At 40.7% G+C, this 16,350-nt stretch overlaps 1 protein-coding gene across 5 annotated transcripts in view; it reads left to right on the top strand.

Annotated features, from left to right (window-relative positions):
• The first annotated feature begins 6,622 nt into the window (after positions 1 to 6,622).
• Positions 6,623 to 16,350, top strand: part of AP3B1 (adaptor related protein complex 3 subunit beta 1) — a 161,988-nt gene continuing 152,260 nt past the window's right edge. For all 5 annotated transcript variants that reach the window (XM_040579493.1, XM_040579495.1, XM_040579494.1 and 2 more), the window contains exon 1: positions 6,623 to 6,859. In XM_040579493.1, coding sequence (XP_040435427.1) covers positions 6,729 to 6,859 — 131 coding nt within the window. In that variant the 5' untranslated portion in view covers positions 6,623 to 6,728. The remainder of the gene's footprint in view (positions 6,860 to 16,350) is intronic.

Below are 16,350 nucleotides of genomic sequence, written 5' to 3'. Positions count from 1 at the left end.
CTGTATACTGACTGGAAGATACAGAGACACTCAGAAGTTCTAATCATCCTACCATTCTTTCTATGAATGTTTGTCCCTTTATTTGTGCCAAACAATTCACTTGCAGTTCCAGTAGAAAGCAAACACAACCTCAAGTATGTATTATCTGTTCCAGTACAGTTTGAAGGCGGAGCATGGAGGATGTGCAAGTACACAAGAAATGTGAAGGTTGAAGTCCTTAGTAAGTGCAGCTTGATTTTCTTTTAAAACTCAGGACCCAGTAGGGCAGTTGGGCTATTTCCAAATGTCAAGGCTTTGGGCACATGGAGTGACGCACCTCACTTGTAAGACAGAAGTAGCAATATGTTTATTGGCATAAAACAGCAATTTAACAAAGTTTGATAATAAGTGTGACTGTGGTTTAGCAGGATTCGATGGCAAGGTACACATGATTATTTACTGCACAGAGGACAGGTCAGACAAAATAGTCAGGGAGACCCTCCCATTGAGTCATGAGGTTCAGAAAGGACCCCCTTGTGCTCTAAACTCCTTCTCAAAGGGCAGTTTAGGTGCACCTGGATCCAGACTTGGTCAACAGTTTGTATCTAAAGTATTATATGTGCACAATCAATCCCTTATACCACTTAACTAAGATTTCAAAGTTTTGTCATGCTATTAATCACTTGCCGATCATCTGTGCAGCCCTTGAGGGGCGCCCCTACCCAAGGGGAGATTCTGGCATGCAGCCTGCTGCCATGCAGGAGGACTCAACGGGCTTTGGGCTGTTCACTATTTAATGGAGTAAGATAACTGACTACTAGTCATATTTGCATTCTGATTACAGATGTTCGTTTCTTTCAGACTTGGCTTGACTCAGGTCTTGACTGGCACTGTTAGGTGGGCGCATTGTTCAAATTAGCCCTTAGTTACCGTGTTGTTGTTTGTCCCCCAGGAATCCACTTCGAGTGGGATACAGCTGTCACAGCCAGACGAAGCCATTACCACCATCACCAATGGTTATCACTTGAACATTGTTACGGAAATAAAGGTCAGGATGGGGAGCAGGGGAGTACACTGCCACACTCCATTCCATGACTATAGTTAATTCATCTTACCCTCACCGAGTGGTGGTATGGTTATGTCTTGCCTCTGTGCCGTAAATGGTGTATTGGTAGTTTATACGCTTACAGATCTATGGTAAGTAGATAGTCAAGCACTGCTGTTTGTTATGTGTGAATTTGTATGTTGGGGTTGGTTGAAGTTGGGTTATTTGTTTTATGACGTATCATCTTTGTATACTATATAATTATATAAGAGTTAGTAAAATCACAACTGGGTGAAACATGAAACTAAAAAGTCCTGTTGCTGTTGACTATCCAAGAAGGGTTTCCCACCAATGGTGTTCTCCATCTTTCTTCGCTCTTTCCAAGACACAGTGTATCTCTCCTGTATCATGATGAGTGGTGCTTAGAGTTTTGTGTCCATTGGTTTGGATGCATTCTACCGGTTGACACAGGTCATGGTGTTACAGTAGTTTCTTCACCAATGTAAGATTCATTCCAATGGGGGTAGGTAATAAATATTGAGTTGATGTATAAATAGATTGTAATAATTGGTAAGACCTAACAGGGGCAGAATAATTAATGTGGTGTCCCATCATTTTAGTGAAGTTACAAACACAAATATTTGAGTTATTACTTGTATCTACAGCATTATTACCTACACCTCTAAAATCAAAAAGGGTTTTCATATAAACACATCCTTTTTCAATATACACAAGTATAGTTTCAGGGGTTTAATCAGGATGTATTTCAAAATGACAGACAGTTTTTTCAGTATCAAGACAAATGTCTTGGGCTTTGATAGTATTAGTCTCATAAATAAATCCTTGCTGTTCCTGTACAATGCATGCATTTACATCAATAGTTTGTCATTTGTTTCCATTTCATTGGGCCCATACTCTATGCTCTAATGGATAGAGTATAGCCCCATATAATCCTAGTGCAATAATTTTGTATGCGGTGTATACCAAAGCACTGTATACTGTTAAGACAAAAGCTGTGGCTTTATTGTTGACGGGATCATAGGTAAAATTGACTACATACCACTGAGACTGGAATTCTATTTCAAATTTAGTTGCATTGTCATCACTTAGCTACTGAAAGGCTTCCACCTTCTGGACAGGCAAGCCCAATTGCTTTCTGGACGTTACTTTTTTTTGACTTTTGTCCTGTAATTCCTCCCTAAGAGGGAGGAAGGGGTTGTCTTCCTTTCTGGGGACTGGTGCCGAAGGGGTTGAAATAAGCTCCTTCTTGTCACTGTTATCTGGAATGCTTCCACCAGACTCAAAATAATTCCAGTAGGCTGACCTTGAATCACCACTCTGGGAATGCCTGGGGCCATGGCTTTCCAGTTACACCAATTGTCACCAGCCAAAGAAGCTGGGACTCGATTCACTACAGGCATGTATTTCAAAGGCAGCCCAGCTCAGTAGAGTTTCTAGATAATGGCTAGGAGACTGTGCAATAAATAGAGCAGAAACACACATCGTATGGTATCAGCACAAAAGTATAAGAGTATTTATTTCGTTGGGTTTATTTATTTTTGGAGATTTTCGTATTTCTGTAATAGTTTTGAATATAATCTTAATCTTTTTAATCCCAAAATATTCTCTATCTAAAAGTAAAATATAGTTTTATGTAGACACAAAAGTTATAATTCTAGTTCTAGTAATACCTATTTTGCATGTTTATCCTTGAAGAATTTACAAAGAACTCATAATTGAAATTGGTTTCATTTTTAAACATTTTCTCTTTCATGTTCTATGTTTTTGCTTTTTGCTTTCTACTTTTCTTATTCATCATGTAAGCAAAATCTTCACAGCTATTTGAAGGGATATTCATTGATGAAGCCACAAGACACATACTGTGTACATTTAGCATTTATAGAAGAGCTGTAGAGAGTAAAAAATAATTTGGAGTCTCTTGGTTTCAAAAGTGTGTATGTGAACAGCTCCTGTGGATAATATGGTAGCTGGTTCTGCCAAGAAGGAATGGAGAATGGGTGCTTTTGAAAAAACGGTGGTTTGGTTTAATTACAGTCCCAAATCTAGATTCAGCTGGAGAGAGGCAGATCAAAGCTTTTCAGACCCATTAGTTTTCTCATTTGCATAAGAGTTTTCCTGAACTACCCAGGAATACTAGCAGCTGCGTTCATGCCTCAGACTGAAAATCTATTATTCCAGTTTAAGAAATGAGCTCTTGGTGCTTAATTTTAAAGTAACTGATTATACATCAGGTGTCTAAATCACTGCTGAATGAAAAATCTTAACATTTGGAGTTTTTGTTGTATCATTACTTAGCTTCCATCAATAAAATTTAGTAAAAATAAAAAAACCAAAACAACAAAGAAACCCTCAAAACTCTTACATACTTGTGTAGGATCTGCAATACCAGCACATTCTAGGTATATCAGAAACTATCAGCAACAGAGAAAATATGAGCAAAGCATGGAATATCTTGACATTTCTGTTACACAGACCTTGAACTTCATTAAAAATTAACTTCCTTACCAATGTATCACCTTTTTCATGACAAACAGCATATTAATAATGTGAGCCACAAGAGGGCACCAAATAAGCATATGGCACCCCAGCTCACCTTAAAAAAACACATGGCCATAACTTTGTAAAAAACATTGCAAAATATGTTCTGTAAATGCTTCAGAAAGCTGAGCAAAGTTAATTATAAAATTACAGTTTGTTGAGTGACATGAATCTCTTTTCCCCTTAAAGGCACATGTATATATAATACATGAGTTTTGATTAAAATCCATATATATTTATCCATATAAACACATCTTCCCTTCTGTAAAGCCTTGGAAGTTACTGCTCAGTGCAATTAATTTTTAAAAGCTATGTCCATACATCACATATTATATAGTTGTTTACATCTATGAATGGAAGAGTAAGAAACTATACACTTTACCAGGTACTATGGAAGTAGCAGTTGTGAAGATGGTCTGAATCATGGAGGTGAAATGTTTTCAGAAAGGAACATGATGAATGGAAAACTGGGAAGCACAATCCTTCTGTTCCCTGTTTAAAGCCTTGTCTGTTACTTTCCTTAGGCTGCACAAAACCTTGAAATACAGATTACTGTAATCAATGAATGTAAATGGAGAATTTAGATTTGGTAGCATTTTGTATTTCATAATTCAGTAATTTTGACATAATTTTGTACAGGTATAAGTTCAATGTGCAGATACATTGCCACTGCATGGTAATTTTGAAGAATTAATGTCGTCAGGAAAAGGCTTTTCATTAAACAGTTGTAGTGTAGTTCAGGCTAAAAAGTAGATAGCAAAACCTGATAGCAAGAGCTCATAGCTAGCCTTCCTGATCGAACTGTTTAATGACACTTAACAAATCTCCATATAGTATTTGCTTCCTGTTCTCAGTTTCAAGGCCCTTCTAAGCTCTGCTTCACTGTTATCTGCTCCTTTTCTCATACCACAGTCCCAGTCCCATGATCATCCACCCCATTAGCCCATTTGTCTGCTTTTCCCCATGTTTCTCCTCCCACAAATGTCTCTGAAATATTCTACAATTCTACTATTTTCTTTTTCTGCTTTCCTCTGAAAGTACTTTTTAAGTGATATGTGTAATTAAAAAAAAATCAGTGTGTTGTACTTAAGATGTCTCTTATTCCTAACAATTTTTATAGATATATACAAAGAAGCAAGCAGTTTAAACCTCTTGCTACAGTGAACAGGCAGGCAGTCTTAAAAGGAAGTAGAGTAGGTCTACCTGATAAACTATGGACTTGGCCTAATATAGATAACCCGTTCCTACACTGTATGTACTTCATATACAAGTAAAAGTCATAGCCAGGGGCCCCTTCAGGTAAACATAGCCATGTTTGGGACCAAAGTCCAAGTGCTCTCACTGTTAAATTTTTAAATGAATTTATGGTTTGAAAAACAGGGAGACAATTTCTAAGGACTGATGATAAAATCTTGGATCCCTCTGTACATGGGAGCAATGTCTTAAACTTTTAGGAGAGTACTAGGTGTCCATTTTTGTCTGGTTCAGACTGCAGCCTAATCCAGTTTTTGATCATTTAAAAGTCTGGATGTAGGATGCTGTCTGACTTGGTATAATTGAGAGGTGTTCACTCCAAGTCACATTGTTGGAAGAGTGTCAACAGGTGCTGTGACTGTTTATGGTAGTTGTATCAAGATATTTCCATCTATAGGGAAAGAAAAGTATGGTGACTGTTACTGTTAACAATGTAAAGGGCAGGTCAAAAATGGAAGTCTCAAGAAACCAACAGGTAAAATGGCAATTGTCAAGAATATTCACACCTGGACTTTACACTCCAAGCCATGACTTTCAAGAGACAGTGCTACAAAGAAAAAAGCTGTGAGAGGTCACAAAATAAACCCCAAATGCTGGCATACATAGAGGGCAACTATTGAGGACAGCTGCTCTTGAGGCAGCCTTGCACTCTTAAGGAATCCTCTGTTGGTAACTCCTGTTGTCAAGTTTATTTGCTTGGTAATGACTCAGTCTCAATTAGAAATGTACACGTCGCTGAAAGACAAGCAAGTCAAAAAGCTGCTGTAGAAAAATATTACGACAATCCATCCCCACACACACACACTTTTTTTTTCCTCTGCAAGATGAAAAGTATTGATTGTGAACTGTAACCTTTTGGAAATGAATTCAGTTCTCAGGATGAAAAGGTTGGACTCCACTAATATAAGTTATGTCAGGAGATGGATAGAAGGGCATTTTAATGAACACAGATTATCCCTCAGACAATGGTGGAGGGGAGAAAGCAGCACATAGGAAAGTGAGATCGTAAAGAGAAATTAGGAGAAACTGTCCTAGGACAACTTTTTATTATCCCTTTATATTTTTTGGCCTCCCATATGTAAACTAATGCTGTCTATGCTACCCCACCACTACTGCAGTAACAAGCATGGAGGTCAGGTGAGGTACCGGCGCTTACCAGGACACATGTAAATTTGTAATACGGATTACGAGAAGCAACAAACGAGCCGATGCTATAGGCCATAGGCTGTACCTCGAACGGCTGTGCCCAAGGCTCAGCGGGCGGCTGGGAAGCAAATCACGCCCCCCAGGCAGCCCGGATACATCGAGCTCAGCGCAAGCCAGGCCCCGGGGCTCCCGTCGCAGCCGGGCTGCAGCCGGGCGTTGGCAGGGGGCACGGGGTGACAGCGGTGACAGCTCCTCCCCGGGCTCGCCCGCAGAGCCGCCGAGCGAGGCTGGCCCCGTTTCGGGGCGCGGGGGGCGGCCGGACGGGAGGGGAGGGAGAACGGGGCCACAAAGAGGCGAGACTGGAAACAGCAGCAGTCCCGAGGCGGCGGGGAGGCGGCTACCGGCCTTCACTGGCGCCGCAGCTCCCCTCGGTCCCCGGCCCGGCGGCAGAGCCCGCTGCGCCGGGACAGCGGCCCGGGCCCCGCCAGGGGCTGGAGCGGGCAGCGGCAACGGCTGGGGCCTTGCCGGCGCCTCGCGCCCCTCTCGCGTCACCGCCCGGCTGCGTTGCCGTAGCAACAGCAGCACGTCGGGGGAGGGCGAGCTCCGCCCCGGCCGGTTGGCCCCGCCTCCCGCCACGTGACCTGCCCGCCCCGCCGTGCTGGCGCGTGCCTGCCGCTTCCGGGGGGGAGCGCTGGGGTGTGCCTCGCCGGTAACTTTGGCGGAGCGGGTGGGGAGCGGCGGCGACATGTCCGGCAACGGGCTCAGCTACAGCGAGCAGGGGGGAGAGGCGGCGCCCGAGCTGGCCCAGGAGGCGGCGGCCAGCACGACCCCTTCGGCTTCCGCGGCCTTCGGGCTCTTCAGCAGCGGCACGAAGAAGTAAGGGAGGCGGGCCGGGCGGCGGCGGCGGCGGCCTGTCCCGGGCAGGGGTTGCTGGGCGGCCGAGCGGTGACCGGTTCTGTGAGCCTCAGGGCGGTGCTCGACGGGCGGGACCCTGCCCTCCGGCGCGGGGGCCGGGCGGCGGGGCTCGGCGTGCGGCCTCGGGGCTTCTCCCGGGGAGGGGCAGCGCCGGGGGCCGTGGCTGGAAGCGGAGCCTCGGCTGCCCGCTCTTACCCCCGCGGGACTCCGTGGAAAAGTTCACTGTGCCGTACCTTTGACGTGTTTGTAGGGCACTGGGTAATATGTGAATTTTTTTGTTTGTAAGAAAAACTGTTTTACCTTTTTTTTCCCTCAGTTTTGATAGTTAAGCACACTGGTACTAGTTTATTTTTGCCTTCAAATGTAGGTTAAAAAAGAAGTGCTCAGAAGTATTTGTGGGAGATGTAGTTGATCATGGCGAGGTGCCCAGCTTGAAGTGAGCGTTAACAGCGTTGTGTCTTGGTCAGAAGTCAAAATGAGGAAATGGAGGAGAAAAAAACCAGGCAAAGTGCACTGGCGCAGGAAGCCTTCAGCTCCTGAAAGGAAAAGTTAATTGCAGAGGAGAAAAAAACCCGTGTCTAAAGGGAAGGATCAAGAGGTTTGCTAAGCTGGAGTTTTATCCTACAACAAATTGAAAATCTATTCCAAGAGCAACCAATAAAAAGCACCATAAACTAAGGTCTCATGTACATTAGAAAATCAATCGCTACTTCTTCAATTTGACTATTCTGCACAAAGAAAACATCCAAGCTTTAGGAACTTAAACTGATATGTTTATTTTTGCACCACACCAAAGTAAATAACAATAGTGTGAAGCTGCTGTCACTCTGGTGCTTCTCTCTGTAGGACAGCAGCTGATAGGCCTCCTTCCTCAGTTTGCTAGACAAGGCACATTTATCTTCCGTTGCTGTTCCACTAAATACTTTATTCTTTCGTTCTGTTCCAGTTACAATTTTCACAGCTGTACTGTGGATGCTGGTCTGCTGACTTGTGTGTTGTAGCTGATTTATGACTTTTGCACGCTTTTCCTGTCCTCTTCCATAGAAAACAACTTTTCACTTTATTTCTTAACCATTATTTTGCTGTTTCTTTACCACAGAGTGGGGTACCCCAGTAATTGATCATGGCCATAATTCTCTACATAACTCATTTAATCATAGGCTTCAGACTGTTTTGCAGGTGAAGTATAGCTCTCTCTGTTTTATCAAATGCAGAAGCTGAAGTGACTTAACTTAGCTGATGCTGTCCAATGCTTGGGAGGTAGTATAGCTCTGGGGTCCTGCGATGTTTTGTACAGATGTACGTATATGATTGCGTCCCAGTATGAAAGAACCAGAATAGCTTGCGAGATGTAGACATGCCTTGTTAATTAATTGCTCCTCCAGTCTTGCTCTTACACCTACAGGAGGGGAGAAAAGATCCATCCTCTAAAGCAGGGGTCCTCAAACTTTTTAAATGGGGCCGGCGCGCAGATGAAGTGGCACGCAGTCATCTGCAGCTGCTTGGTTTCCGGTGGGGGGGTGTCTGTAAATACCAGGGGCCGGATTGAGGACCCTGGGGGGCCGTATCCGGCCCACGGGCCGTAGTTTGAGGACCCCTGCTCTAAAGTAAGGGCTTGAGAGGAAAGTAGGCAATAATCTCTGTGGTCTTTTGTAGCTCACAGACAAATTCTTACTGAAATATGAACTTGTCCATGATTCAGACCTGTGTGGGTAAGCTCCGAGTATGGATTGGATAGCTGAGGAACAGACACTGTGCAGGAAGATTATGAAACTTAGTGTGAAAAAGCCACTGGACTACAAGTGAGGGTTATTGTTAGAAAAATAGACTGTTTGGAAAATTTAGTAGTCATTATCAAGCATATAGCATGTATGTCGCATAGTTTACCTGCTAATAGGCCAAAAACTCCTTATTGAGAAACAGATGAAATTTCTTATCCTTAGAGCTGAAATGGAAATCTTCTAAGAACAGGAAGTGTAGCCTAGATGGAAGACATCTTATCTTCTGGTGGTTTGGTTTTGTGTTCTTTAAACTGGGCAGACCTGATCCCTCCCTTCTGGGCATACAGAGAAATGCAAGATGTGTCTGCATCCTGTGTGTTGAAGTGTGGGGACTGTTCCATTGGTGAAAATAAAATTAGTTACGGCTTTTCAGAGTTTGTGTGCTGATCTTTCTTGATTGTCACTCAACACTTCTTAGATGTACTTATGTCACATATCATTGTGATGTTTCAGTGCTTGGCAAACTTTTTTTTGTTTCTGAGGGATTCTTCCTTACACCTACTGATGATATAAAAAACTCTTCCTCCGGAGAGGGGCAAATATATTAATATATAGCCCAGTATATTGATTGTTGCTGCAGAAACTGTCGGACTAGAGGCCTGCACTTGGCTGTTTTCAGTTAATCTGAACAATATCATGTGGTTAAAGTATAAATATCAAGATATTACTCTAAACACTTGCTTTAAAAAATCCCAGTCTCTTTTATGTTTTCTGTCTTTTCCTGTTTGTCATGAAGACAAAAAGCCCAAATGCTTTTGAAATAAAAAATTGTTTATTAGGTTAGGCTGTTTTCAATTTTGCGGCATTTGTTTAGAACAGCCTACAACAAGTTGCACACAGAGGCACAAATTACTATTACTAGACTTAAATGTGAAGTCTGAAGTTGACCTGATATAAATTATTTGTCCTAACTGTTTTGGTTTTAGTGCTTCAGTAGAAATACCCAGCTGAAGTACATACCTAAAACTTCTGAGCATCCCTGGGTGTTAAAAGCCCATATGTCTTACTCTCTTGCTAAAGCTGCCTTTTTTACTTTTAGCAATTCTACGACTGATTGATCACTTTTAATTACAAATAGAATCTTCAATTCAGTTAATTAACATAGTATTTTTTGACATAAAGTTTTGTGGTTTGGTTGAGACACATGATAACAGTATTGAAAATATGTCAGTGCCTCAAAACTTCTGTCATGATGACATCTTAAACCTGAGTAAGTGGAAAGTCTCACTGCTGGAAGATCAGTAAAGATGAAATAGTAATTGAAATAATTTTCTTAATATAAACAAGGCACAATAGGTTGCATGTAGTATATGCAAATAGTATGTTTCCCATTACTTAATATATTGTATGTATCCAGTGCAGTGAGGGAAAAAAAGATTGAAAAAATAAAACTTTGGTCTGCTTTTATCAGGTAACTGTATAAATGCTCAGGACCAAAGTGAGTGAGAAAAGGAGGAGTTTTTTCTAAACCATTATATAAGTTATTAAATATAACATGTATGTAAGAAAGTGTTTTTTTACTGGTTTTGGCTAAACTAAAATGTTCTTGAATAAGAGATTTCACAACAAATACATGAGTTTGGAGCTAGTTTTTTCTGTGAGTATTGAATCCTGACTAAAGAGGCAAATATAACTTGCCTATTTGGTATGTATTGCTTTTAAAAAAACTTTTGATTAGTTAGATCACTTCAAATACATCAGAGAGGGATCTAGTGTTCAGACGATGGAAACTTCGTGTTCATTTTGTTAGATACCTCAATAACTGAACAATTAAAAAGCCTTGTGTACCTCAGATAAGTCAATCTAAACCTTGTTGTGTGGAATGGGCCCCACTGCATGGCTGGAGATAACTTTTCCTTTCCCGTTCCATCTTTCATGCTAGTCACGTGAGCTGACATGTATGGTATTCCTTTATACAGTTTGTTTAGTTACATTTTAGGAATTTGTGTGTCCAGATAGGTGGTCTTACACTTCTCTGTGAGCTGATTATGTTTTAGACATAGGTCACTCTAGCTACTCCAGGTGTACATCATTCAGATGCCCCACATCTTTGAAAAAGAAGAAAAAGGGTCAGGTTGTGGGCTGCCAGAATAGTGGAAATGTGCTGTAGGCAAGTCTTTGCCGATAACAGGAGTTTTCAGTAGAAAACTGCTGAGAGCCAAGAAGTCGTGTAAATCTTATGGACAAGCTGAATCCAGCCTGTGGACCTCAAGCTATTTCTCCATGGTCTAGATTGGTGGAGTCCATGAAATAAACACTGCCTATTTGGAAGACTGAGAATCCTCTGTGTTGTTTAGAGAGATACTGTTTGATGCACATCGCCTAAGTGTATTTTTATAGTTACACTATGTACTGTTGCTCTGTCTAGAGGGATGAAAAGTCCAGCCATCTTCCAACTTAAGAAAACCTGGAGAGATAATTAGTAACACAGAATCCATGTTAACTGTGTACCTTAGGGTGTAGCTGTTACTGTGTGCTGTTAATTGTGGATGGGCAGAGGCTTTTCATCTATATTAACTGCATTTTAAACAAAACTTACCTCCAGGTAGTATTAAAATATAATAATGTTTGGTTCTTCGAAATGATACAATTTAAGCTGTAAAACTAGCTATTGTTGTATCTAAACCAAATGAACTTACAGGTGAACCATGAGTAACGCCAGTAGATACCAATTGATAAGTACACTATTGAAGCAGGTGGCAAATTTATAACATGCATTTTCAGCTTTACTGATTTGCATGTTTAAACTGTATTCCTGCCAAGCAAAATAAATTTATAATTTATTAGATTACTTTTTTTCCTGCAGATCTAGTTTATGCATTCTGTTGAGCTATTCATCAGAAAATGTGGCAGGGCTGAAAACCTGGGTTTTTTGCTGAGATTTGCAAGCCTGTTTTGCAGAGAGCTGATCTAAGGTGGTGATTTCATTAAGGTACTCATTCCCCAGTTCTCTGTGCATAACACTTTCCAAATTCATGAGAGCTAAAAACTTGCTTTCAACAGCTGCCAGAGATGTTCTTGGAGCCTTAAGTTGATCTGGTTTTGCTGTGGTGTAGCCTGTTCAACCAGTCAAGGAAAGCTTTTATGTAGACTGCCATTTGTGAATTTCTTGGAGGAATCTCCAGCCCTAATAGCCAAACTTCATGCATCCGCTAGCTCATTGGCACAACTACTTTCTTTCCCCATCTGTTTTAGTGGCGCTGTGCCCACTATTATGGTGATATGCCAGTTTAGTAGGATGTGCAGGACAGCAAAGATGAGTGGTTTGGATGAACTGATGACTGTACAAGATAAAATCTGAACCCTGTAGTCAATACACCCTGTAGTCAGTACCAGGATAGGTACTAAATCCAGTGTATGAATATAGGCATACTGTTGCAGAGCACTTCTCCAGCTGAAATTGGTCAGATCTGATGGGAAAGTGGCACAAGCTGAATATATTCTTATTGACATGCACTTTGCACATATGAGGATGCAAGCAATGAACTGTTGATTTGCTGTGTTTATCTGTAATGTAGTAATTAAAAATTTTTAGAGGCTTTTTATTTCCTCAGAAAGGGAAGTTTGTAGTTCAGGGTCTTCTCTGTGGTTTCTGCGTATTTATTATGTTGTCATATATTTGCCTTAGATGCTTGCTATGATCTGCATCCTGAATGGCATTAAAAATACATTTCTGTAACACTATCATACCATAAGGCTGACACTTGCAAGGTGTTCAAGATTTTCTTAGTTCTGCTTTTCCGAAGGCTGTCCTTATCTATGCCACCCTGCAGTAGTTTTCTTACTTTGAGAAAACCAGAATTCTTCTAGCATATAAAGATATTTTTTTTACATTCTGCTAGAAGATGAAGAGCATTGTAATGCTTTTTAATGGTGTTTCTGAAACGCTGTGGACATATATGTAAACATACTAATGCTGTTGTAGGTTCTGGCAGTGACAGCACTGCCTTTGTGGTAATATCTTTAAAAGAAGCCTTTTCCCACCATTTCAGGAAAGCTGGAAATAAAGCTTCACACTCTCCTATAACCACTTCACAACTATCAGATGCTGCAAAGTGATCTGCAAATTCTGATTGTTGGCCTCAAGACAGACTAAATCTTTCTTGAGCAGCACCACCTCAGACACCACTTTTTCAGCCTTCAAGAAACTGACCTCTGCTACCAAGGAAGATTTTTCTTTCACAGAAGCTTCCCTGCAGCATCGTAGGTGCGGGCACTATGGGAAGAGGTCGCGTGCAGTGGGATTGCAAGATCTTTGTCCTCCTTTCAGACAACCTTTCCTGTTGCTGGATGAAGTAGTGTCTATAACTACTTTACTGACAACAGATAATCTTAGATTAAATCACAGCCCTTTCCAGAAAGGGTCTCAAACAGCTTTGTCATACTAGCTGCCATCTGGTTAGAGCTTTTGAAATGTACATAGTTTGCATATCTGCATTGATGTTGGTAGCAGCAACTCACAGGTGTTCATGCACGGAGTTGCTAAAGCATTCTTCAGGTACTAGCTTCACAGCAGGGAACTGGAAGATGCTTTATTCAGTTACCCTTTCTATATCCTTCCTCCATGAGAAGGATGAGTTACATTATGTTGCTGTTAAGACTGGAACTGGTCTTGTTTTTCCTGTGGCTCTCAGCCTTACAGGATGTTATAGTTACCCTGGTTTTCCTCTCATCACTGCTGTCTGTCCTTTGAAACTATCAAGTTTGCTTTTGGGGTAGTAGCATGTTTAGTTTTCAGATTGAAAACTTAGGTGTGGCTTTGAAGGAAATAAATTATTTCTCCTCTCAATTTCTCTTTAAACCACAGTTACAGCTACACTTCCAGCCAAATGATTTGAGTCTCCCTTGAAATACTTGAATTCTGTGTTGGTGTTGTGAATTGGCAATAAATATGAATAGTGTTCTGATGGAAGACGATGGCAATACTGAATAGCACCACAAGATGTCATTCAAACAGTTTGTGGTATAGAGTGAAACACTGAAACTCAGATTTCTTAATTTCCTGCTAGAGGAAGACCCCAAATCAACAGCAAAATACTTACATTGCAGCATGTGTTTGCTGCTGTTTTAACTTCCATGTTACATGGCTCTGAAATCGATTTACAGTTCCTCTTTAAGTGTTAAATTCACACTTGTTTAGCATTTATACAATAGTCTGAGCTAGAATAAGCCAATTTATTTTAAGGATTTTGCGTTGCCAGTAGATTTTTTACTGTATGTTTTTTTTTAACTTATTTTAATTTTTTTTTTCATTATTTGGGGAGGGGGGGCCATGGGACCTTCCATAGGATTAAATTACTACTTGGGTGCCAAGACCAAAGGTTAAGCTGCTCTGTCACTGTGGGTTTTCTGTTTCAAGCTTGGTAACATTCACAATATTTTGAACTTTATGTTGGAATGTGTTGCTGTGCTGCAGGCAAAAAAACCCCCATAAATCTTGGTATCCTGTGGTTAAGTGTGTCATCCACATTGAAATCTCCTAAAGACTTTGAATGCAAGAACAATGCAGCTGATATTGTGTAAGTATGCAGTGGATGGAGAACTTAAACCAGGAAATGCATTATTAAAACTCTGTTGAATGGATTTTTGTAACTTTCGTTCTTGATCTATGATAGGTGGTTCCATAATACTGGAACTGGTAAAGCTTGCTTCCTCCCCTGTGGTGGATTTGTTTGCCACTTCCCAGATCTTACCTTGCAGTAACACAGTACTGTCCTTGTATATGAAAATCCACTGTCTCACCATGAGTTTGTTTAAAAGTCCTTCCTCTTTCTTAGAGGTGATTAAAACTGTTCCCAGGTTTTGGGGCATACAGATGGCATGGGCAGCAGTCACAATTAAATTCGTAATTAATAAAACAATGGGCTGATAAACTTCCGTGATTAAAGATTTTGTAGCTAAAGGATTATTGTTGCATTGCCAGCTGGACTTCAGTTGCAGTTTTGATACTTAGGAAACTTCTGCTTTTTACAAAGAAAGCCTTATGATTAGGGGGTGACTTCTTTCAGTAACTGGGTACATTAAAACTGTAGCAAAGCTAGAAATTAATGGGTTTTATCTTATGGTATTGCTTATTGCTAAAAAGAATAGGAGATACAGTCGATGTGTATTTTATCTGAGTGGACTAGGTGTTCTCTTAAAAACAGTTGTTGGGAACATGTAGGTGCAGTGGCAAATGACATGCCACAAATTATAGGTTAGTATTTTAGTGTGATTAAAGGTTTGTGATAGTTCCTACATGAAGACAAAGTAACTGAAAGGCCCAGATTTATCACTAACATAACTTGTTTAACTATAGGAGTGACATACAGTTATTCCTGCTTTCTTTGTTTTTCTGTAAAAGTGGGTAATGTTTCTCAGTGAAGTCTGAAATCCCAGTCTTAATCTGAGCAAGATGCTAGTTTTAGTGGCCCAGGTGTGCTGCTAAGACTATGACATATTCAGAGTTGTTGTTTAGTTACTGTTTCCTGTATGTAAGACTACAGTCTGTTAGAATAGTTTGGTGGGATGCTCTCTCGAGTATCAGGCTTTAGGGTTTGGTATTTTAGTGGTGTTTTTCTTTTCTTTCCCTCGTGTTTTGCGGCATTGGGGTGCTATTTTTGTAATGTTTGGGTTTTGTCTTCTTAGTGGTAGGGGAGTAGAGGGAGCATGAGAGAGAATGAGAACATTTTTTGTTTAGTTTCTTACAGTAACATCTGTAAGAGTAATCCTGACATAGGACCTATGACAGGCCTACTGGATCCCATCATACCCATACCCCTATTATATCCAGAAATGGTACAAAGGCATATGAAGAAAAACAGTGCTTTGTGGTAGAAAGACAAAAAGTATTCTACCTTAAAGGCTACAGTCATAAAATACGGAAACATGGAAGACAGAATTTGTTTCAGTCTGCTTAATGTTCAACCAGTGATTTAAAGAGAGTGTATTATTCTGGATGTGTTTTGTGATGTCCATCATGTTGTGTCATGGCAGGTCTCTCATGTGTGATGCTTGCTTGAGAGAAAGTTAGGTGTTGAATTTGCATTTCTAATTTACACGCCCTTAGCTTTCAAATTCTTACACTGAGGAATACAAGCCTGTGCTGGTAAACATTATAAAGGCAGCTGAGTACTTATTCCTTAATAAACTAATAATTGGCTCATTGCCTTTTTTGGTAGATGCTATGCAGATAATATACATTGTATTTCATAACCTGTTCATGTCATATATGAGTATAATATTTCTAATTATAGTCCATACCAGTGCTTTCAGTTGGCAACATTGGAGGACAGTGGGGCCATATTACATAGAGGTTAAGACACTAGACTACAACTTCGTGAAATCTCATTACATTCTTAGGTATGGCAATGGGCAGACAGGTGGGAGTCTTTTTCCAAGTAAATTTCAGTAAATCATCTCAGCCCTTATTGGTTGGGGAAATGGGCTCAGAGGCTGTATGTTTACACTTCCAAGGTTTTTTTGGTTTGTTTTTTTTTAGCAGCCACTGTTGTTGGGACTGCTACTCTCCTGCTTCATATAGCTCCATATTTGATAACTGTCAGATCAGGCTTCTTTAAACTTGATTTTGCTTCTAAAGTAATAAAGCTTATATTTCAGTCATCTGTAATAAAGACCTAACTCTTTAAGGCTAGAATTGCTCTCAAAGTTTTAACAGGGAGAGGCAAGGAT

Source organism: Falco naumanni, chromosome Z (assembly GCF_017639655.2).
Source record: "Falco naumanni isolate bFalNau1 chromosome Z, bFalNau1.pat, whole genome shotgun sequence".
Lineage (NCBI taxonomy): Eukaryota > Metazoa > Chordata > Aves > Falconiformes > Falconidae > Falco > Falco naumanni.
This window is presented reverse-complemented; position numbering and strand designations above follow the sequence as displayed.